This window comes from Bombus bifarius, unplaced genomic scaffold (genome assembly GCF_011952205.1).
Source record: "Bombus bifarius isolate JDL3187 unplaced genomic scaffold, Bbif_JDL3187 scf7180000008334, whole genome shotgun sequence".
NCBI lineage: Eukaryota > Metazoa > Arthropoda > Insecta > Hymenoptera > Apidae > Bombus > Bombus bifarius.
Genome location: NW_022884598.1, coordinates 131,357 through 155,115, shown reverse-complemented (window position 1 = coordinate 155,115; position 23,759 = coordinate 131,357). Strand labels below are relative to the sequence as shown.

General features: G+C 38.1%; 2 protein-coding genes across 3 annotated transcripts; one reads left to right on the top strand and one right to left on the bottom strand.

Annotated features, from left to right (window-relative positions):
- The first annotated feature begins 154 nt into the window (after positions 1-154).
- On the top strand, positions 155-2,624 carry LOC117212644 (tctex1 domain-containing protein 2-like). The gene is made up of 4 exons (XM_033457601.1): positions 155-480; positions 982-1,115; positions 1,221-1,354; positions 1,644-2,624. Exons 1-4 carry the CDS (start codon positions 281-283, stop codon positions 1,689-1,691), a joined length of 516 nt encoding a protein of 171 aa, XP_033313492.1. The 5' UTR covers positions 155-280; the 3' UTR covers positions 1,692-2,624.
- On the bottom strand, positions 1,832-23,759 carry LOC117212637 (agglutinin-like protein 2). Of its 2 annotated transcripts, XM_033457584.1 has the most exons (11): positions 23,472-23,608; positions 13,494-13,650; positions 12,597-12,726; positions 12,401-12,518; positions 9,189-9,270; positions 6,718-6,766; positions 6,386-6,470; positions 6,200-6,293; positions 4,825-5,816; positions 4,089-4,295; positions 1,832-3,892 (listed from the first exon to the last, which is right to left on the bottom strand). In XM_033457584.1, exons 2-11 carry the CDS (start codon positions 13,615-13,617, stop codon positions 3,758-3,760), a joined length of 2,016 nt encoding a protein of 671 aa, XP_033313475.1. In that variant the 5' UTR covers positions 13,618-13,650; positions 23,472-23,608; the 3' UTR covers positions 1,832-3,757. The 2 variants fall into 2 exon arrangements, with proteins under 2 accessions (XP_033313475.1, XP_033313476.1); XM_033457585.1 differs by lacking the exons at positions 12,401-12,518; positions 12,597-12,726; positions 13,494-13,650 and having other exon boundaries at positions 23,472-23,759.

Here is a 23,759-nt window from a genome sequence, read left to right as displayed (position 1 = left end):
TTTTCGAATTCCGCGATCGTGGTCGCGAATAGGTTGCCACACGAACTAACAGGACGGTTCGCTAATTTTATAGGTTCGTGTGTATGCCAATGTCAATTTAAACTCGGCATTTGACCGCATGGTGCAGCACTAGTCCGAGAACAACCAGGTTCGTGAGCGTGAGCATTCTCATTACCTCTCTGATACGACTGTGATTCGAGGCGATAGGTTTCATAACCTAAGTGCAGTGTGAGAAATATTTAAGGTTCTTTGTAATTAGATTCCAACGTAATTGAAATAGATGGCGGACAATATTGAAAGTAAAGCTACTGTCGCATCGGAAGAGATAGAAGCGGAAGAATGCCAAGAAGATGTTCCAGAGGAAGGAAAGATTATTCGGAAAGACGAAAAATCGAGGCTAAATGTGGAGGTGCTCGATGACGCGGAAACTGTGACGTTAGAACAACCAGTTTATCAAATACGTCCGCAGTTACACGAGAAGTACCTATTAATCGTATCGAAATTTTTTACAGTCGAACTCTATTCCTTTGGATTGAGAGTTTTTAATTGAATTTCTTTTTTAACGACACGACGTTTGTTCGTCAAGCTTTATCTCGTTCAATTATTTCTAATATGTTGCTGTTGTTGTTGCTGTTGTTGTTGTTGTTGTTATTGTTGTTACAATCAAGGGGAATACTTTTTTCATTTTGAAGATATGATTTTATACTTTAAGTATATACTTCTAACATAATCTTAAGTATATCATTTGTAAATATAGAAACTATATACAGGGCAGTTTAGTACCACTGTCGTTGTAAATAACGTATGAAATGCATTTTACATGGAATGTAACTTTTATTATTATTAGGAATGGTTAAAACGAGTAATATAGTAGGTCGAATAGTTTGCTAAGCTCTACTTATATATAACGATAGTTTAATAAAGCGTTTCGCTTTTGACTATAACTAAAATATAAAAGGTGAACAAACGATTTGGATACAGGTTTAAACCGTTAAACGCTAAAGAAGTTATACATAATGTGCTATTTGATCAGCTTTCTGCGAAAACTTACGATGCTCAGGAAGCAGCTCAGTGGACTAAAGATATAGCGGATTTAATTAGAGAGAAAGTTAAAGGTGAAACTCTCTTTTCTAAAATAAGTTAGGCGTCGAGTAAATAATACGCTAAGTTTAATCAGCCAATTCAAAATTTCAAATAATTTGTTACGTACTTATTTCTAGAGTTAAAGTTCAAACGTTACAAATATATTGTAAATGTCGTTTTGGGCGAGCAGCATGGTGCTGGGGTGAAAATGGGTACAAGATGTATTTGGGATGCAGAAGCAGATACGTACGCGTATGATAGTTTCTTGAATGTAAGAGTGGCGCAGTTAATTTTAGTATCTTAATTTAGTTTAATATCGATACTGTATTTGACGGAGAACACTAAACGGAGATACTAAACAGTTTACAAATTGAGTTGCAACATTGGATATCGTTCGACTACATCAATTTTAAAATAAACGTACTTGCAAAGATACGATATGTATTATTTAATATACGCGTATAGCTTTTAATTCTTGCGATTATTATAAAAAGCGATTATTAGCGAAAGAAACTTGATAGCAAAGAGACGAATGCACAAAGATAATAACATTTTTTCAGGATACGATATTCTGTGTGGCCACTGTGTACGCGGTGTATTTTTATTAGGAAATGCTTATACGCATCTCTTTATTATACGTATCTTTGATTACGATACACCAAGTATTCGAAGTTTACCAATTATGGTATCCTACGATGAAAGGAAACAAAATCGAATGAAAGATGAAGAAGAATAAAGGATGATCTCATAGGTGGAGTAGACATTTTATTGAAACAGAAGCTACTATTAACACACACTTTACATCTATATATCGTCTCATGGCACAATTTTTACATATTCGTAACATATTAAACATATCTGTAACCATGTATTCTAATAATACACAAACTCAAAATTTAACGAGAGCGCATAACATTTACATGTCTTTGTTTACTAAAATTATTATAGCACCATAATTCACGGTATTATTCTATTACAAGAATTTTTTAAACACGATAAAACAATGATATAGTTATGACTTTCACTTATATTTATTTACTTTAAGATTATATTAAACTACGAAAAAAATGTATCGTCTTATACGTTATTTGTCTTAACAAGTTTATCTAAATTCCTTTTGAAATTTGTTGCATTTAAATTTATATTTTCATCCATATTTTCATCCATATTAAATCCATATACAGATAACATTCTGTAAGCGCATAAATATGTAACTGTTCATCGTGATAGATAGTAATAAAAGCGAAAGGACAATCATAAAATATTGCTTTGATAATACAACGATATAAAAGGATATATACTAATGAATAGTCTCTCTATCTGATTCTAGATAATGAATATCTTCGATTCCTGAGAAAAGAATTATCGAAAGAAACTATTTCGAATTTTACAAAATTTTATAAAATTTTTAATAAAAGTGCAAAATACGTAGTTTATATAATGATATATTTTTATACATAGATATAATGTACTGCGTATGATGAAACGTAGAACTTGTAAAGAGTATAAAAGAGTATTTTTGTAATAAGGAACGAGAGAGAAAAAAAAACACATAAGGTTTTTATTCTTACGAATACAGCGGATGATGTTACGCTAAACAAAACCCAGTGTAATAGACAGGGTGAATTATAAATGCATGTTCGTACTTCAAAGGGTGATTCTACATACTAAAATGAGTAAAGAACGTCCTATAAACACGTGTATGCCCTACGTACCTTCGTTTTCGGGTTGTGGATGATTACAGCGAGAACATCCTTTATCGTTCATGATGATCTAAATTATGTATTCTTGCGGGACCATTTAAAGTCTATCGTATATTGAACGCAAGTGAACGATGTATAGAATCGTACGGGACTCGATGTTAAGTGGTGCAGTGGAGCGTGTGTCGACGAGAGGCAGTATCGAGAGTCGGGATACGCGGTGGACATTTTGAATATTTTCTTTGATCGTTCATCGACGCCGAAACTGAGGTACGTAAGACACAACGCTAGTAAGACGTTTTTTATATTTTATATTTTTTATATATTATATTTTAACGTGTAGATCGATCGCTGAAGTATGAACACGCATCTGTGACTAATTCTGTATACAGCAGGATGAGAATTCACCGTTCTCTATAATATCGAAGTAATAACGCGAAGTAATAAAGCAATTTAAACGTTAGTATCGTAGAAATGAAAAAGAACGAAAAGGAAGAAATTTGAATGAGATGTCGTAGCGTTAACGTCTGATCGGAAAAATTATTACACAGAGAAAGTAGAAGTAGAGATTAAGGTAAGAATACGTAGCGAGATTTAAAATGTCGATAATTCGTCGGTATGATTATGCGTAACTAAGAAAGCTTACAATTACAATTGCTACTCCGAATTAAAATTATATCGAGTTTTAATCGTATATTTATTTATCGTTATATATATGACAAACGAAGAAAGAAGCAGACAAATATTTGCTTGCATTTTATTTCGTAATCATTTCGTAATCATTTGGCAATCATTTTGTAGCTTTTTAAAATCGTTTACTGTTTCTTACGTTAAGGTTGTTCTCTAAATTTTATTCTACGCAAGTGGCACAAGTGATCGATTCTGACGCGCGATCGTTCAAAACACGACCAATAAGTCGCTTAATCAAGATTAATACGTATTAATATTGATATTGATATTAATATCGATATAATTTACATAATTACACATGGCAAGGCGCAACAAAGTGGCAAACAAACAGGAACAACAGCTTTGCCGCTACTCGATTTCGATTTACTTTTACCAGACGCTTCGTATTCGTATTTCGCCTTAGCCTTTTGCCATCCTCCCTATAATAAAAAAAAGTGCTGATAATCTTATATTGTACGTAACACATACGCGATTGCAAGGATTCTCTAAGGGACGATTCTTTACACTTGTTGTTTCGCAATTAATTTATAGCTAGAAAATATTTTGAAACGGATGAGTAAGAAATATTGCTTTTGGAAACAATTTGGAAACGATTAGAATACTCTTTGTACTTACACCGCCAGACTGTGACATAGCTGCACTAGCCTCTTCTTTCTTAGTGAATTCTGCTGCTCCGGGAGGATAATAAACCGGAGGACCAGCAACATTTTTACTTTTTACTTTGGGCGGTGTATGGGGTACAAAGTCAACCTCCTTTTTCACCGACGGCGACTCCTTCTGTTGTTCCTTTTCCCTTTTTTCAATGTCTTCTAGGACCTCGCGCTAGAGAGAAAGTAGAGATTGTTTAGCATTTAGTAGTATGCAGTCGAGTAACTTTTTCTTAAATATTTTTCAATTTCATAAATATACGCGATAGAATTTAAGTAGCGATCCGTTTTAGCCACTGAATATTACAACGAATATACTATTGGACGTTTTATGTATGACGTATGTACGAAAATTGAAAAGATTGAAAAGTTTGGAAAATCTATAGTAATAATTAGGTGAAATAAATATAAATATTTGTCCGTATAATATAGGTATAGTAGGGTTTTGGTAGTGCTGTGAAGTAATATCGATCCATCGTTGAAACGATTAACTGGAATAAATAGGTGCTGTGCAGTTGTGAAACCACGCGATAGATACATAGATGTAGAAAGGTTTTGCATAGGTAAAGTGAAAATGTACGATAATTCGCATGGATAAGACACAGAGGCACGCAAAGCGACCGTACGAGATTCCCTATCACCGACTAGACACACTCGCCGCTTACGTGCGACTAGAAATACTCGAAGAAATCAGAAATGCTTACCTCTGTGTCAGAAAACGATGCCATGAGATCCTCCAACTTCTTGGGCGGAGTTTGCACGTTGTTGTTAGCCGGCTTGGTCGATGGATAGAGCTGAACAGCCTCGGTCGGGAACGGTTTAGGTAACAAAAGTTCGTGGTCCTCGGGATTCTTGTTCGGAGGTATCGACGACGTGGTGGCGTTGGAATATTTGTATATTGTTGTGGTAGACTGCGGCGGGGAAGTGGGCTGTGCCGGTGATGTATAATAATTAACCGGTGTTGCCGGTTTATCGGGTGTCGGATGTCGTCCGGCGGACGGTGGTCGACTAGGATAATGTTCCTCGATCCGATTTATCGTTGTGCGAGTCTCGTTTATAGTCGGTGGTTGGTTCTGATAGATGACCGTGGTTGCCGGATGATCCGGTGGTCGATCGCCAACCGTATGCCCGTTTGGATAACCTCCATCCACCTGATAGTATTTTTCATTTCGCGTGATCGTTGTTTTATTTGCCAAGGGTGGTGAACCAGGATGATAGACTGTGGTGGTTGGTTGCACGTTGGCCGGACTATCATGGTGTTGCTCGTGATAGAACTTTGACTCTTGATGGATCGTGGTAGATTTCTTTGTCACGTCTGTTACAGGAGGCGGCGGACTGCTGTATCTGGCTGGTGTTCTAGATGGAACGTTCTCGGTCACGGTTTGATAAGCGATGGTTTTGTCCGTGGAGCCAGTTCCTTTCGGTATCGTGTACGTGATAGTTTGATCGCCTGGCAGCACAACGGTGCCTGGCGCGTTGCCACCTGGTAAATAGGTTTCAGGCGGTCCTGGTAGCTCGTAAGTGTACGTTTTAATGGTGGTGGTTACTTTGGTGTTCGGACCCGGTGCCAGATTGATCGGTATCGCTGCTGTTGGCGATGGCACTGGTACGTACTCGACGTTTCCATATTCTTGCGCAGCACTCGCGTGCACCGTAGTCGTTACCGTCGTGTTTTGCGCTGGTTCTGTTTGGTAGCCTACGAATTTATCGTAATTAATCGTAATTAATCGTAATTTATCGTAAAAATAAGTTTTTATCGGTAACAGCCAGACAATGCTGCATTTACAATAATATTGTACGTTTCAACGGTAGTAAAGGTATTGAAAATCACGTATACGTAAATGTTATTGCAATAATTCATTCTATCGCCATTGATTGCCATCACTGATTGCCGTCATCGTGCGAGTGGTTTTCATGACATTCGACCAGTGAAACGATACAGTAGGATAATAGTCGCGAATCAAAGTATAAAGTGTATTAGCTGAATTTGATAACTTTGCTTCGAAGCGCTTTGACAACTTTCGATAAACTTGTACTTGTCTGCTTTATTCTACGATAAACTCGTTTAGATATACTTACTGGAAGATTCGTGAATATATTTCACATCCCTCTGAGTACCTGTTGGTAAAGGCGAAGTTTGCTTCGAACGAGATACGGAACTATCGTTGTACACCTGCAATACGAATTTTATACTTTTATACTTTTTATATTTATATTTACATTATTATATTTAAAATATAAACTAAAGAGATAAACTCTACTTACTAGTTCTCTGTTGACTGATTTGCCGACCGGTTCCAAGCCACGGGGGATTGTGCTTTCTTCGTAACTCCTTTCTCGGATATCATCGCTGTAAAATATATCTTATATTACACAGTCTATTATAATTTAGAAAATACATGGCTTTATTATAGCAATTATCGCAGCAATTATTACAGTATATTGGTAATGGTATTGGTAGCCGTGAAATAGTATTATATATATTAAATCTTTTTGCTATTTCGCTATTTCGCTATTTCGCTGTTTCGCTATTTTGCTATTCTGCTATTTTGCTATTTTGCTAGTTTGCTCTCGCTTTGAAACAGGATAGTACGTACATCAAAGCCGAACTGGTGTTGGTTAATGCGTTGTCTGCTACCCACGAGTCTGTAATATGAAAAAGAAATTTAACGGATTTCTCGATATTACATCATTTTACGTAATAGGAATATCTATGACCTTGTTCCGTTTTATGTCAAAATAGGTAATAATGTTATATTACTATATACATGTATAATATACTTGATATACTTAATATACATGTATAACGGCAAATAAAATATCAATATGCTCTTGTAAATTTCACGTTCGTTTTATTCGTCAATTCAAAAATCACTTTATCGAAACTTGTCCCGTTTAGTTGCTTGATATATCTAAATCCGGATTTCGAGCGAGAACGAGTTCGTTTCTAGCTTTACGCGTTTTAAATGTAATATAACTTGCCACTTAATCTCTTAATCGACTCTTTCGTTCTTTAAACGATTTAAAAATCAAGATTTTCTAATGTAAACGTTCATTGTCGACAGCTTTTAATAGAGCTTTATTCGATAGAGCGAAAAAGGAAAGGGAAAAGGAAAAGGAAGGATTATGTCGGTAGATTGGAAAATTGTTCGATTCTAAAATATCAAAGTTGTAAAATTCTCGCCTCGTTTCCATTATAATCTTCCAATTTCTCTTATTATTGCTTATTATTGCTCTTTCGATTATTCGAACGAGTATTCGAGATTACTCGAACACTTTCGTTGAAGTTTCCATGCTAACTTAACGACAATGTCATACGCCCTTGTTATATCCAATGGCTTCTCGACTTGAATCAGAGTTTTCGTATTTCCTCTTTGGCCTTTTATCTGCTGCCTGTGCGAAGTGCAGCAGAGGGACAAGGGAGAAATCGGGTCAATCTTCTGTTATACGCGATCCTAATATGGTTACGCTTGTGTATCGTGCGTTACCGCAAAGAACGCACGCTCTGATCGCAACGTCACTTCCATATAGAGACTTCCATAGAGAGACAGGTAGCGCGGAAATCTTCTCCGTATAATAGCGTAGTCTACGATTACGGCTTACCGGAACCTCGGGATTTCAGCAAATCCGCAACGCTGTGTTCTCTTTTGCATAATGCATAAATGTAAAAGAAGCAACGTCTCATGGAAGATATTCGTCCTTAAAATTATCCAATCGTCTATGCTTTATGTCAACGGTTTCTGACCTCGTGTGTTTCGTTTTTGCTATACGTTCGTCCTTGCTGGTATACTTGCTTAAAACGCGTATGAAAACGGCCTACCTCTCGATCAACGATAAAATAAGTAAAATATTAGTAAGCAGTAAATTTCGTATACTCGATTTACAGTATACCGACGAAGGATATTTCGAAACTTTTGGCAAACGGATCGAGATGAAATATATCCTACTGTCTTTCCTGGACACTAAGCTGTTCCACGGAGCAAGGCTCCGTCAATATCCGTTCGGCAAGTTTACGTAGTTTTTACTCGATGCGAATATAAACGGACAAACAAATGGACAGAACATTCGAAAAATTCGAAAAATTCGAAAAATTCGAAAAATTCGAAAAATTAGCCTTTTCCACCACCTTTTAGCTTATTTGTCTTTCCCTTCTTTTTTTATTCGATGCAGACAATACGGACGACTAACACAAAATGATACAAATGATATAATCTTGCATTCGCTTCTGCTTGCTTTATTATACCGCATATATTCATTTGCTTATTTCGAATCGTATTTGGCAGATCGTTCAAGACGATTAACATCGTTTAGACATAACGTGGTATAATAGACATAACGAAATTATAATCTTGGTATCTTATAACCTGTTATTAACAATACAGCGGTAACGGTATTACGTTTATTTTACTATCATTTAATCCTGTTTACAGAGGCATTTAATTTTCCGTGTTGGAGTTGCGGTATTTAACGGCGGATAGAGATGGAGTTGGATCAGTGAAAAGGAGGTGCTAGGCGAGTATCTCGCGGCAAGGAACCAACTTCTCTCGTTTTGTCGTTCTCATTGTTAATTAACCGTATACCTGCAAGGCCGTTCCGCTCCTTAAAAGGAGCGACACGAGTGACCAGCTCTCCCCTTCCTTCTATGCGATCGTTTAAAACGCGGCAGCGCTTGCGCGCGATTCCTCGCGAACACGCCCGAGGGTTCGTAGCGGTATATCGGACGTTCCGTCACAAACGTCCTGCTTTTTACCAAAATCTCATTTCCTCTTACGATTCTCTCTCGTATATCGCCGTTTCTTTCCTTTTCGTTCGTTAAAATCGTTAAAATCGTTAAAATCGTTAAAATCGTTAAAATCGTTAAAATCTTGTTAGAAAACTAAACGATTAATTTTTTATTTCGATACACTTCATACACATGTTTCAATGAACATTTGTCGCCAATTTCAACATGCTTTTGTGTAATTTATTTATATAAAAAATTCGTTGTATAGAGTCTGAAGCTAACTATAGAGAAGCATATGGTAGGCACGGGCATAGGGTAAGCACATAGGTGTTAGCGTAAACTTACCAATTGGTTTTCCATCCACACTTTTGTTATATTGATACGACACCTGTTTATAAGCGATCGTTTTGCTTTGACCAGGCTGTACCTAAAACAGAATCATCGTCTTACTTGAAATATCGTTCGCATACGTTCGATATGCTTTTTCTCGATATCGATTGGGAAAACATGATTTGACATGACTCGACAGATAAAAAAATAAGTAGATAAATTACAATTTAGGTTATTTAAGATAAAAAGTTGCAACTACCGATTTGTAACGCGTGAATATATGCATAATCTACAGGGGGAGAAAAAAGGAAAACAGGTCCGTCTGCGAAACGATTACGCGTAGGTAAATCGAAACGATTGTCTTCGCGATAATGCCGTGTTGATAGACGTTTCTCGCTTCTCTCGATGACTGTTATGAGCCCTTAAGTACCGGCTCGTTCTCTTTATTACCCTGTCGATACATAGATGACTGTAATTAAAGCCGATTTTGTAATTATGTCGAAAGTAAATATGTATATCTATTGTATATCGTTGTATTTATATTTCGATAAAAATCCACATTTTTAAATTCACATTTCGTCAATTCCTTTAATTAAGAACACTGGCAACTTAACTTGATAATTATAATGTATAATATGATTACGTTTAACGCTTAATAATAATATATATGTATTTGTATAATAATGCATTTGTATGTTCCGTATACCGCTTGTAAATGAAAAATTTCTTATTAGCGCGGCCGTTCTATGCATCTGTATATGTATATGTCAATGTGCAATTAAAAGTAAGTTAGAACGTGTAAATTGTACGCCAATAAATTGTCATAGATTTGGCGTCTCTCACGGTTCAAGCTGTTATTTCCTATGCAAATGAGAATAGGAGGTGTTTGTACGTACCTTAAGGACCCGACGGCTGAAAGTTCATCCGGCGAACGTGTAAGATGCGCGCGATAAATTGCACGTGTAACCAATCTACATTTTCATTGTACGTTAGATTACGAACTGACCAGCCAGGAAATACCGCAATTACTTTAGAGTCCCGTGTACGCGTAACAGTAATTTTCCATTTTTTCATGCTCTTTTAACGTATGATGTATCTCGTAAGATGTCAGATTTATGATACCGCATTCCGTAAGAAACGAACCGTCTTATTTCTTGATCACAGATGCTATCGTGTGCTATGTGTGGTCATGTGGCTATTGTGAGTCGAGTGGAATTTACAAGTTGGTTCTTGCCAACGTAATTGCATCGATGATCGATCGGTTTTCTAGATATTTTATATTACCTTTCAGGAGTAAGATCTTTTCTTCGACTCCTTTCGCGCACGTATGGGCGAAGCATGCGTCGCGATGCAACGTTCTTTATAGTATAACGTTATGAATGAAATATTTCGCCTGCCTTTTCATCAGTTTTGCTTCGTTTTTCCAATTCTTTGTGTCTCGATATCTCTTTAGTTTCGATCGAGGGCAAGGCTTTTCACATTTTTTCAGAGAATCTCTAACACAGAGTCGAAATATCATTTTCCAAAATGATTAATTCGAGAATATCTCGGTGATTATATTATCGCGTATAATACGAAAGAACGTTAGGAATTTCATCGAAAAGCTTCGAGAAATCAAAGTCATCAAAATAAAAATTATCGTACGAAAATATCGTCGAACATGATAATATTAAAAGAATAGAATTTAAATTGGCACGTTTAAAAGCACAGTTAAAAGAACGATGTCACGTTTAAAATCGCTGAAATTTATCGTACAAACTGAACAAACACTGTCAGGAATTCGGCGAATATTTGGCTTTGTTTCATCGACTTATCGTCGATCTTCGTATATTCTCATAGAGGGAAAGAAGAAACAATTGTCGTTAAAACGAGGGGTGTGCGGGTAACCGAGTTTCGGTACGAGCTTAACTACAAGCTGACAGAAAAATTACATTTCGGATCCTGAAACGAAGGGTAGCCGTATATATTTACGCGTCGAGGAATTTTCGGGATCCTGACGACCCCGAATACTTCGAAGACGAAGAAAACAACTGCCGGACTCGACTCGGGAAACATCAGAAAATCGATCGATTATTTGCAATAACTTGCAATAACGTTCGGTAGATTGTTCATGTTGATGGATCAAGCGCGATTAAATAGTAATATGGAAGAAGAAATTGTTATTTAAAAGAAATAATTACACGAACCAGCTATTGAAAAATAGTTTGTACAATGATTCGTTCGTTTGATATTACGTTTGAAATATAAGGTGATCTAACTGTAAGCAGTTTCAGAGTGTACTCAAAGTAAAATCGTATACGAGATTACGGTTCTTTCATGTATAAGACTGATCTCACTACTTGCTACGATCATTTTAATACGTTATAAGCCTCTATACCAAGTGCTGTACGTAGACATAGAGCCACGCAAACGACGTATCCCGAGGCAAATTTCGAGCGATACAATCTCTTTGATATACATACGTGTAATTGGAATCGGCAAGTTTTAACGAAAGAATATGAAAAAAACAGAAACTAAAAGCACGATAGTTACACGTTTACGAAACCGTGCTTCTTTCGAGTAAAAGCAAACGAAACGATGCGAGTTGATTTAAGCTTTGGGTATATGCGATTTAACTTGCACTTGCGATTTAACTGCCTGCATATTGCATATAATTTCACGTCAAGTAATCTCCTTCTTTTCATTCATAGCAACGTTATGCAACACGAAGCGTCTTGGCAATTTCGTAACATATATATGTCGATAATTGCATAATAAATGTTGATTTAGCAAAAATTGGAATGTTCAAAGGGTTGCGTAAGTGTCGGAAAGATCGAAACTACACGTTGCGACATCTCTTTTATCGTTTGTTTTTTATTCGTAAGTTCTTTTTTCCTTTTCGGTAGAGAAATTCGTTAACGAGCGAAAGTTTATTCAAAAGTTTCTATTCTTCTTGATTACAGCTTTTATCTAGTAATTGGTCATTACTATCGCACATTATTAGCTAGTGGAGCAACAAACAGAGATACGGTTCACGGATTATCAAAATATCCGAGTTAATGAAAAGAAATGTTCGTTAAGATAGAAATATTTTTATTTTCGATACAAATGTATGCATACAAAAATTAATAAAGCTGAGACGAATAAGTATATATGAATATAAGTATATATGAATATATGAATATATGAATATATGAATATATGAATATATGAATATATGAATATATGAATATATATATGTAACTTACATTTTGCAATTCCGAATCGATCAAGTTCAAATCAGGTATACCACTGGGCGCACCACTCGGCCCAGTGCTTACATATTTTTCGGTGGTGGTGGTCATGGTTCTAGTGGGCGAGATGGCTCTAAGGATAAGTCGAACTTTCAGTCGAGAAAAGGCAAGCTATATTCCGTAGATTCGAACACTGTTTAGGTTTACTTACCTGCCTTCGGAAACCACCTTGGTGGGATTTGCAGCTACGCGATACTCTACTTGAGGCGAAAGTGCCCTGCCGCCTCGGCTCGGGGTGGCACTTCTTGAGACACTTGTTTGCAAGTCCTCGAGAAGAGCGTCTGAAACCATGAAATGCGTGTTCCGTCGCTTTTCTATTTGCAATAACGAATGCTTATCGTTGTAAACGAATACACGGTCGAATAATTACGGTTAACCTAATTTTGATAATACGAAGTAACGTAGAATTTTGGCGCGAACGACGTATATCTTATCATAAGCGAAAGTATTATAGCATATCACGTGATTTTGATATATTCAATCGTGACAAATTTTATTCATGGTTCTTATGAATCGAGCTTTTCGACGCAAATAGATGTTTATCGTTCTGAACGAGCAAAGCTATTTTTGCCGTTGATATCATTGCAGTAGTGGTGTGCAAGTTGTAGAATCGCTTAAAAATTATGCGACATCAAGATACACAGTATATAATTTAAGATGAGAATAGTAATATACGTGAGAGTCATTGAGAGACATAGATTATCGTTTAAATAAAAAATAATGGATTTCGGGAGATGATAGCTTTTAGATTAAAGGTATCTCTTGTCATATTGTCGATTAATAGTCAATAAATAGTAGTAATGTGCATTCGCTAATAATTAATAATAATACATTTGTTTTCCAAAAGTCGATAATTAATTTAAAAACGAAGAAAAAAGTGCAATCAGTTTTTCTTACGGTGATAGAAAGAATCCTTTTTTGCGATCCAAGCAGTGTTGCGGCTGTGCGAGATGAAATTATCGAAATTCACGAAATCATAAGAGAGATGCGTAAAGAGAGCAGGTGGGAAAAGAACGATTCAAGGATAGGATTACGATTAAAGGTTTACCTAAGTTGTTTTCGAGGCTGTTGGCCGTGGTTGTCGACTGACTGTGGCCCGATATAGGACTGCCATGACTCACTATCTTTCTGCTGGTGTGCGTTGTTGTTCTCTCCCTCACTGCAGCTGACATTGCGTTCTTCTCAAGTTCCCTGCCTCACGAGATCTGAACAACGATGTAAACAGAAATGAAAAAAAGAAGAAAGAAGAAAGGAGAGAGAGAGAGAGAGAGAGAGACAAGAAAAGAAGAAAAGGAGAAGAAGAACGAAAGGAGGAAGCGAGAATTACGGTGAAGTTAAAAATATTACAAGCTAAAGAGAAAATTATATCGAAGGAGATCGTAAATCGCGTGCATTACGGGCGCTGGTTGTCGCTCTGATGTACAAAGTTAAGTGGTTGCGAAATTCCCGAATATCTCTGCCACTGGCACTACGCTATTAGCATGTAATTGGAGCGATAGTGATTTTATCATTTATTTTATTATTTTTATTCATCTTTGTTTAATTTTACAAACGTATCGTATCGACAGATTGCTCTTCGCCGATCGGATTACTCGAAATCCGGTAGAACTTTGATCTTTCGTATGGTAAAATTACAATAGGTTCCTGTCTAACGATAATTACGATAATAATACAAAAGTCAGTACGAAAAGTTAGAACGATGAGACGATGAACGTATCGATGGATATGCCGGATGAATCGCTTAAATTACTCGACCTCGATAGTTTTTTCACTTCGCGCTCGATGCTATTTCGAATTACAAGGTGAAATGTTACACGTTACGTTTAAAAAAAGGCAAAATATTCCGAGAAAATCTGATTATTATAATCGTACATCTCGATGTTATACGACTTTGATTTGAAATAGCTTGTCGTGTGTCACGATCGTCGATTATTAAAAGGACGTCTCGATCAGCGAGAACAAGAATATCTTGGTAATTCCAATCGAATGATATTTCATTTTTATAATTATAAGACAAATTGCTCTTCTCGCTGGCTCTTGGCGCGCTTCTAATACCGCTGATCGTAACACGCGTAAAATGCGGTTTAGTCATATATAACGGTGTAAACGAATACATAAAGGCGACAGCGGCTTTTAGATTCTTCGATACCTAAACGTCCCTTTAGTATACAAACGGTATTTAATTAATTTTCTTTGACCTTTGATTAATCGACAGGATTAATAGAATGTGACAGGAGTGTATTTCTTCGTATATTCGAAGAGACGTATTTTCTAGGAACAGCGAGGCGAACGATCGTCCGTAAGATTACTATTTCCAACGAAGATCGTTGCGTCAATTAAACGGTACGTGACGCGATACGAAAATAAGTGCAGCCCTGATAAAATCTCGTTCAGCCCGGAAGCTTGGAAGCTTACGTAAGCTGTATGCGACCCGTTGATAATTGGCCGATGATGTTTCGCGAGAACCAGGAGCTGCGACTGTTCGAAATCGGATCGTGATAAATTTAATACGCGTTTAATTACGCGACAAGTATTATCGGTATAGTTTGCCAGAAAGTCGATCAGCTTGTGCAACCTAAAACTGTGTATACTTGGTGACGGGTCGTGACTACGAGTAAATTTGAAAAGGTAAGGTCTGCTATCGCAAAGGTCCGTTTCCTTCTGATAGCCGGGCCACGATCGCTGAAACGAACGCTGAAACGAACGCTGAAATCCTGTTATTGGTACTCGTCCGCGCGTCCAACGCTACAGTACTTCTATTTATAGAGGCTGAACGTTTATAAATATGGGAGATTCGAATAGATGGAGAACTGGATCGGTGGAGGCGCTGCAACTTTCGCGGTTCACCTGAACACCTGAAGCCGGTTTAACGTTAAATCCAGCTGCGAGCTAGGTTAGAGCAGTGGCATTTTGAATTAAGTGGGCGCGCGTAATGGCCGGCGTTCGCGATACAAACCTGCAAACGAAGATTTATTTCTGTTTCGACCGTTCTTATACCGTTCCGATGCTCGACTCGGTCGTACGCGTACTTATGTGTACGCCTGTCGAGCACGCAGTTTCGAAAACTAGTTTTGTAACGCGCTATTAAAAGAGGTATAACGATCGTAGTGTGGCTTGATCCGTGATACTTAGTTTCGATCGGACGAGCAATACGATCGTTCTGTGGATCGATTTATGCGAATCGTTCGCGCGATGAAAGGCAAAGTCGAGATTTTAATAACTCGTATAAATAGTTATTGCTCATTGATATTACGTTTCTAAGGTATACGTTGCTATATCGTATTTGAGTTTCAGGAAGACGATCAACCCTTTCGTGCTTGATGTTGCGCGTAAGCATGAATCGATTAAACGACGAATATGTTTGCCGTCTCCTTACTATACCTCCTTACTATACTCCAGAAAAATGAATTTCTATTATCGATAATTGTCGAAAGATTTCGTCAGATTCGTAATCGTATCTTAATCGCGATAACGCGTAAAAATATTCATCCAATATCAACTACGTAATAAATGCGCGTAATATTTTTACCACTGTCCTGCGAATATTTCATTTCCCAACATCTTCTGTTACAAACGGTTTCTGTAAAACTGTAATTTTCCTCGTACGTTGGAGTAAATACAATCGTCGTACGAGAAAGCAGAGTTTGCAATATTATGTAAGACAGATACTCGATTACAGAGTCGTAAGAATAATATATCGAACGCAGATCGAGATGCGCATCTCTATGAATTCTATCATACGCGTGAATTATATCAACGAACGTCGTACAAGTACGGATAAGCATAAGACTTTTACTCTTACTCTTACTATGTTCCGGCTTCAATTTTTTCTTTATAACTTTGTGTAGCTCGCAGACCGCTTACCGATCGAAAAGATATTGCAAACGTCCTGTTAAATTGTTCCATTTAAGTGAAACGGTTCTATTTAAAGCACGTCTGGGACGCCATAGTAAGCGGCAAAAGTATTTCCACGGGAAGCGCCAAACGGTCGGTTGTTTTATTCCGGCGGAGACATCGATGCGAATGAGGCAAAGGGGCCAAGGAGTTCTTCCAAGAATTGTCCGTAGAGGAGAGACACGCTCGTACGATCCCCGCGCTGAAACCTTGAAACGCGAACCTCCACAGTTTCTAGAATTTGTATCCCTCTAACCAGTCTGACGGATAAAACGTTTTTCGCTTAGGCTAGGCCGTGATTAAACTCGCAGATTTTTTTTATTATCGCGTCATAGACCGTTCATTCCTATTAGCTTCTAACGATCTAGCTTATCGCAATGGATTTTTAATTCTCCCGTTCACACCGATTCGCACATTCAAAGTAGTATTTATTTTTATCTTGCGAATGATATACTCTCTCTCTCTCCCTCTCTCCTTCTCGTTTTTAAGTTTCTAAATTTCTGTAAAATTTAAATAACGGTCTTTCGTTTCGATGTAATCGAGTAATCGGTTCGAAGATAAATCCACGCCGAAAAATATATAATCGAAAATTCTTATTGTTGTAGTTTCGCTGAAAATTATACAACTACATGCACGTTATTATACAGCGTTAACGTACAAGTTCAGCGTGGAAGCTGCGCGAAGAAAAATCTATTCTATTCCACTTTGATCTAACAATTATGCGTTAGAAGATTAATTACTATATTTATTGGAGCGTACGATTGGAAAGTTTGGATTTTACAAAAAAAAAAAAAAGCTGGTTTAATATCAAACTGTGAAAAAGCATATAGTATCGTATATCGTATATCGTATTTTGACCAATTACACGAATGAAAGATTTATTCTTTTTATTCTGCCAGGTCTAATTTGGAGTATCGAGTATCGTAACTTGCAAAGCAAGCTATCTTCTTTTAATTATGCTTTAATTATGTAATTAGTCAAATGAACGTAAATCGTAAATAAATTTGTATTCGTATTTGCGACATTGCGAATAAAATGATTTTATGATTTTGAGAAAGCTGGTATTTCGCGTGAAACGATTTGATAAATAAGGGCGTGCTTTATTTAAGCGAATATAAAACACGTGTAATTATACAGCTGGTTGTACAGATGGCTGCACGATTTTAACGATTTCGCCGTTACAGACTCTCGACTTTACAAATGCCAAGTACAAAACCAGATTAAATCGTCGTTGCTGGTTGCGTCGACTTTTATCGTTGTCGAGAACGTTCTTCGCATCGTATCGTACCGTATCGTTCAGAACGAAGTAATAAGAAAAATAGGTGATCGTAATTGAAGACGAGCCGACAAAATACGCTACGTTTCGAGTAATCTCGGGTAGTTTCGATATCGCAAAGAAAAAACAAACTTTACCAACGTTCGACTTTTCTCGTATTCTTAATGTTGCTAATACGTTATGTACCTGTCGATCTCTACGATAAAAATAGGAACAAATTATAACAGCAAATGGATTAAAATCGAATATCACAGTGTAAAAGGTTGATACAATGTAGTTAAAACGATACGTAACGTAAATGTTGCAAACGCGCGAAAACGAACGACTTGAAAACGAATAAATGGAAACGATTTGAAAATAAACGATAACTCCACGATAGACGTAATTTTTTTTACACGTAATAATACCTGTGTATAGCTGTATGTACTGTGTATTCATTGCTCTTTGTCTAAAAGCTTGGTTTGGAAATCTTTTACGGTATACGTTTATACATACAATATATATATATATATACGAAAAAGTTTTCTATGGGAAACGTTGGAATACTTTTGTAAGCTGTTTCGGAACTGTTGTACAAAAATTCAAAGTACAAAGTACGCCGTCTGCGTAAAGGTTTATCGTTCGAAATTTCTAGCTTAGCCTTCAACGACGATAATCGCTGGATAATGGCTTTATGCTGTCTCTTTGTACGACCCAACTTCGCATAATCCGATCTTTCTGGTCTAATTTTAACTTGGCTGCATCGATCGCAGTCTCGAAGGCAAGTGACAACATTTTCGTTGATGACTCGCTCGCATCGAGTTTGCTCGATGTTCTTGTCCGCGTTCTTGTCGACGTTCGATGGCCTTCGCCAGAATGCGGTTACTCGCGTCAATGAAACGATCGGCTGCTAACGTAATAGCGGACAGACACGATCGAAAGGTAACCGATCGATCCATTGACGATAGAATAGATCTGTTGCGTATGTTTTACGCGAACGGTAAAGAAAGACGCGTAAAGTGAGGAAACGTTTCGCTGTTTCTTGCTTGAGAAATTGTTCGAATAGGAACGTTCGAATAATAATAACGATAGAAGGAATATTTTTAGAATTAGCAAAAGATCAAACAAACACTCTCTTCCCATTTGATGTTTCGTTTTCTTCGCTTTTCTATTTCTCGCGCAATTTCGCTTCTCAAGGCTATCTCGAGGCTATCTCGGTGCCTATGTACACGCGTAATTTATAATTTTACCGTAATGGAAAAATTCTGATGTAAAAACTGACAGATATAAAATAAGAACGTTGGGACGAATCAAAAATTTGCAGAACAAAGACCGAATTACCTAACAATTGGCGTACACCGTAACAAATTACCGAAATCTTGACGAAATGAACAAAGATACACGTAAAATTATTATTTAAAAATATTATAATTAGATTTTGTTGGTTCGATCGACGTAAAAAAGGTTTAATTTTATCGCTGATCTTACAAGAAGTTACATATGGTGTAGAAATAGAAAGGAATATTTTTAAATAACGTCCTTTTGATTTGTGAATTTTTCGGTTGAAAACAGTCGGAGAGGAAGCGGAGTTTGACTAGCGTAAATTTAACAGCGACGTTTGACATCACGCGAGCGGCTATAGTCCAGCCAACTGGCGCTCAGAGTTTCATTCTATTTTTCCTCTTTTCTTCTGTATCCGATCCAGCCAGTTCTTTCTTTAACTCTTACCCGTAAATACAACCTAGCAACTTTTACAAAAGTGTAGCCACGAAAACCACTGTGTGAATTCTTTAGTCGCAACCTTTTTTTTAGTCGAAATCTTTATTTAGTCGCAACGTATTTGTCGTGCCGATATCCTACGTTTCGGAACGACATTCGACTATCAGAAAATCAAAGTTTATCCCCAACTCTGTTACAGTTTTTTTCTTTTTTTTTTTTAATAGAAAAAATCCGAATGCCTGCCTTGGCACGAGCCAAAATGATTTCCATTCGTAACCGTATTTTTCTATCGATAAGATCGTACAATTTTTTAAATTTCAAGATAAAATAGAAAAGTACTTATCGACGTGTATCTATACTCGCATATTTCAATTTTAAGCATAAAGATTTTCTCAGAAGGTTAAAAAGCCTCGTTGCTCGCTGAAACGAAAGTAGCGCCGAAACACGAAAATTCGGGCGGAGCGTTACGCGGAGGATCAAAGAGCTACATTGAAAAAAATACATCCAATTTCAGTAGAAATTAGTTTCTATTTAAAAGGAATTCTGTCGTACGAATTTAGGTAATTTAGGTAATAAGGTAATAAGAAGACGAACAAACGAACGCGTCTTCCTCTATTTTCACTCGCGCAACTGTCAAGACGGTGCGACAAAGACGTTCTTTGATCGCGGTCATCTGCACTTGTATCGTTAAATTAACGCGCGAATATCGCATTATATTTTGAATAGAACGTAGCGGAATACGAACGACACGGAATATAAAAATATCGTAGAAAGGTGACTGAGAAATTTATGAACGATCCGGCTAGTTTCGGCCGCGGACGTTATATTTTTCCCCATCGATAAATCCGAGGTAATCGCGACCTATCGAATCGAAAATCCGTCGACCGTACTTTTCTCAGGAAGCAACGCGGCGACTACAGGAAAGATAAATTGGCGAATCTACGTTTATTTTCGGCCCACCGGTTGCCTGGTGGCGCGAAAGTTTACTTTTATAAACTACAAACCGATGCGTGTTCGCGCCGGTTTTTCCTTGTCCACCGTACTTTCCCGGATGATCGAAAGATCACGTATCGTTCGCACCGCATTCGTCGTCGTCGACCTGTTCGGTGCGACCGCGAATATTTATTGACTCGTCCGTCGACTATAGTCGACTATATAGCTCGTACCACACAGGTCACACGTATATTAGATATATTATCGCCGCTACAAGTACCAGCACGTCCACCCTTTACGCGTCCGCTGGAAAACAAATTTTATCGTATGTCGCGTTTTACATTGTTATATCGCGTCTTACATCAGTAACGTTAAACGTTCGTTCGTGGAAATACCGCTGTTCGATGTCGAGGAAGAGACGGAATTTGACGGAAAATGTGTAATTCTACGTGGAACGACGAATCGTAAATACAAAGGTTGTGGTAAAAAGTAAATGTAGAAAGCATGTAGTAAGGTGTTTCTATCGATACCACTGTATACCCGATCGGTGGAGATTCGTAATATTCGCGATTGTATTCGCGTTTAACGAGACGGTAGCGTACTATTTACAAAGTAATTGCAGGAAATTACGGAAAATCACAGGTTAGCTCGTGAAATGTATCAAAGTAGGGTAAATGTATCGCATAATGAAAGGATGTCTGCGTGGAAACGTGCATTCCGTGACAATGCGATTTTCAGCGGTTATGTAAATAGCAATTTATCGATGGAAAATTAATATCGCGACATCTGGATTCAGCTCGACCTCGCATCGATCGACACAAAGAAGAACAGGTTAATTACCGTTTTTGCTCGCGTCTGTCCACTGTTTCACTTACGTAAAACGGTTCGTCGAGTGGGTATCGATCGTACGACGGTGCGAAGAACACGACGAGAATGTTTCCAACTTTTTACCGTTGAATGCTACAAAAGCTGGAACGCGTGTTATCTACGAATGAGAGTAGTTTTCCGCGGTTTTCAGTCTAGTAGAGACGTAAAAAACCCATCGAAAAAAAGAAGAGGAAAATAGAGAGATTTTATTCTTTAGGTGCGAATTTACGACAACGATCAACGAAAAATGAAAACATCGGTCGAGTCAACTGAACGCGAATATCGTTATTAACGAATATGAAAGCGTATGCGCGAGCTGAACGCTCGGTCCTTGAAACACACCTTACATGGATGAAAGATCCACGAAGACGAAAAGTGGGAGTCGACCTTCCGCCCATCCATCGAGAACGATCATCTGCTTACTGGGTTACGTGCGCCGCGAACAACGCGTAGTAAACGCGAGCATGCCTATAATTAACAATTTCCCGTGAAATATCACGCGCCTTGGCGAAGCGAACCTTAATTCTCAGGCGAACAATAACGGCGACAGCTTCTAATCGGAAAAACGTTGTTACGTAAAATCCTGCTATCGATGGCGATCGTTGGAAGATCGGATTAGCTTCGACACGTTAATGCGGATAGCGCTGTTCCAGCCGGATACCGGCTACAGAAGTGAAAGCGATCTTGAAACCTCTACCTCGCCAGAATTGTTACTTTGGCGATAAAATTACGTTTGTATTTCAATGAACGAGTCGGTATCGATCGCGAAAACGTCGTCCAAGCAGCTTACGCGTTTTCAATGATAATAGCAATAATTAGAGAAACAAATATCCGAAACTCGTTTTAACAAATAAGCTAGTTGTAGCGTTGGATAATGTTATCTCGGAGTCAGCCTGCCAAGTAGCTGCTCTAAATATCATCCGCGTATTAGGCGTGCAAAGAGGATTCTACGCTTTCGCGATCGAACTGTACATTTGTTAAAATAAAGTAATTTCAGTTACTCGATGTGTTCGTTGATACGACAATGAGATCTTTTCGTGTCTCACACTGATTCGGTAATTATCGCCTTTCTCGAATCTTGCACTTTGGCAAGATCTTTGTTAGTACGGTAACGGTAGTTTTAGCATCGTTACGCTCGTAAATACCTCAAAAATTACGCGATTTTTAAAAGTATCCGAAGTAAATATGTTGTGGATAAATGTATCGGCACGCGTACGTATATTCGACGTACCACCGGTCCTAATATTTACATTGACATAATGCAGCGGCCGATATTCCGGGGTTGGTGTGCAGCAATTAATCTCGTCGCGTGGAAAAACTCTCGAGGCCTTTGAGAGGCTTGAACTCGAACAGTGAGCGTCGTTATGCCTGGCGTGCACGTCGATGGTTAGCGCGTTTCACGTTTACTCGTGGGCAGATGTTTCGAGAACGTCCGTTTGACGTGATGAACGAAAAACGTCCATTTGAATTTCATTCGTCCCCTTTAAACGCGGCCAAACACAAAAGGGAATGCCGCGAATTTCGCACGTCAGAGATGCGTCGCGTCTATTTTGCAACCGTGACTCATGGTATACGTTTCCTTGGCCGCCGTGCTCTTCAACGTCGTCGCGTTTAAGACGCTTCTTGCCGATCGGTCGCGAGTCCGTTAATCGCGAATCAGAAATATACGCTGAAAGGCGGTGCCAGTGCCAACGTGATCATACGGTCCTTATGTTTTCATTTTCTACGTTCGCATCGTTTTCTACGTAGACGCGTAATCGTCGTTTAACGTCGTGAACGGTGTTGGTAAAAGTAAAGCTTGATTATTTCAGACTTTCTATGCTTGAACGAATCTAGCGAGAACGAGTTCTACCAAGATCGTAGAAACGTCCTTTATATATCCTAATAAAACCGGGAAAACGGGGAAAACGGGGAAAGATTTTTTCTTTTTTTTTTTTTTTTTGTTTCCCTTAAAATTACAACTTGCCAAGGATAAATTCGTTTCGGGCTCCGATGGCGCATTTAATAACGCATAGGCCGATAACGCGCCGACAAAGTATGAAATATTGAGATAGATTGAATAATTCAGCGCGAAGCGAGCGCAACGCGTTCGTCATTGTATGCAAACGTTATTACCGTAAGGCGGCACTTATTTTGCCAGTACAAAGAGTATGATTATCTTCGTACCTAATTGATACATATACGATATATGTGTATATATATACACGCATTATGTACGGATACGAGTGTAATTCTATACGTTACGCTTCGATCTTCTTCGAACGTATCAAAAGTGTGAAAAGCGTGAAACGCGAGTGTCACAGCTCGAAATGCGTCCGGATTTGAACTCTAGCCGAATACATACTTATACACACTTACCTCGCGAGAAAGGGTAATCCGATATTTGTAATAAAATGCGACCGTTTCACCGTTCGGTTGTTCGTTTTTCGTTTCGTCGGGAAATTTCGCGCGTCGAATGGATCGATCGTCGAGTAATTCTCTCGAGACGACACACGTGACACCACACAGTGGTAGCCTGTCCAGTACTGACTCGATCCACTTTGCGTTTTGCTCGCGAGTGCGCATTGCGGCGCAGGACTAGCGTACGCGCATGCGCACCGAGCTTCTCCAAGTCGGATGCTCGATTCGCTGACCGCGTCAATTTCA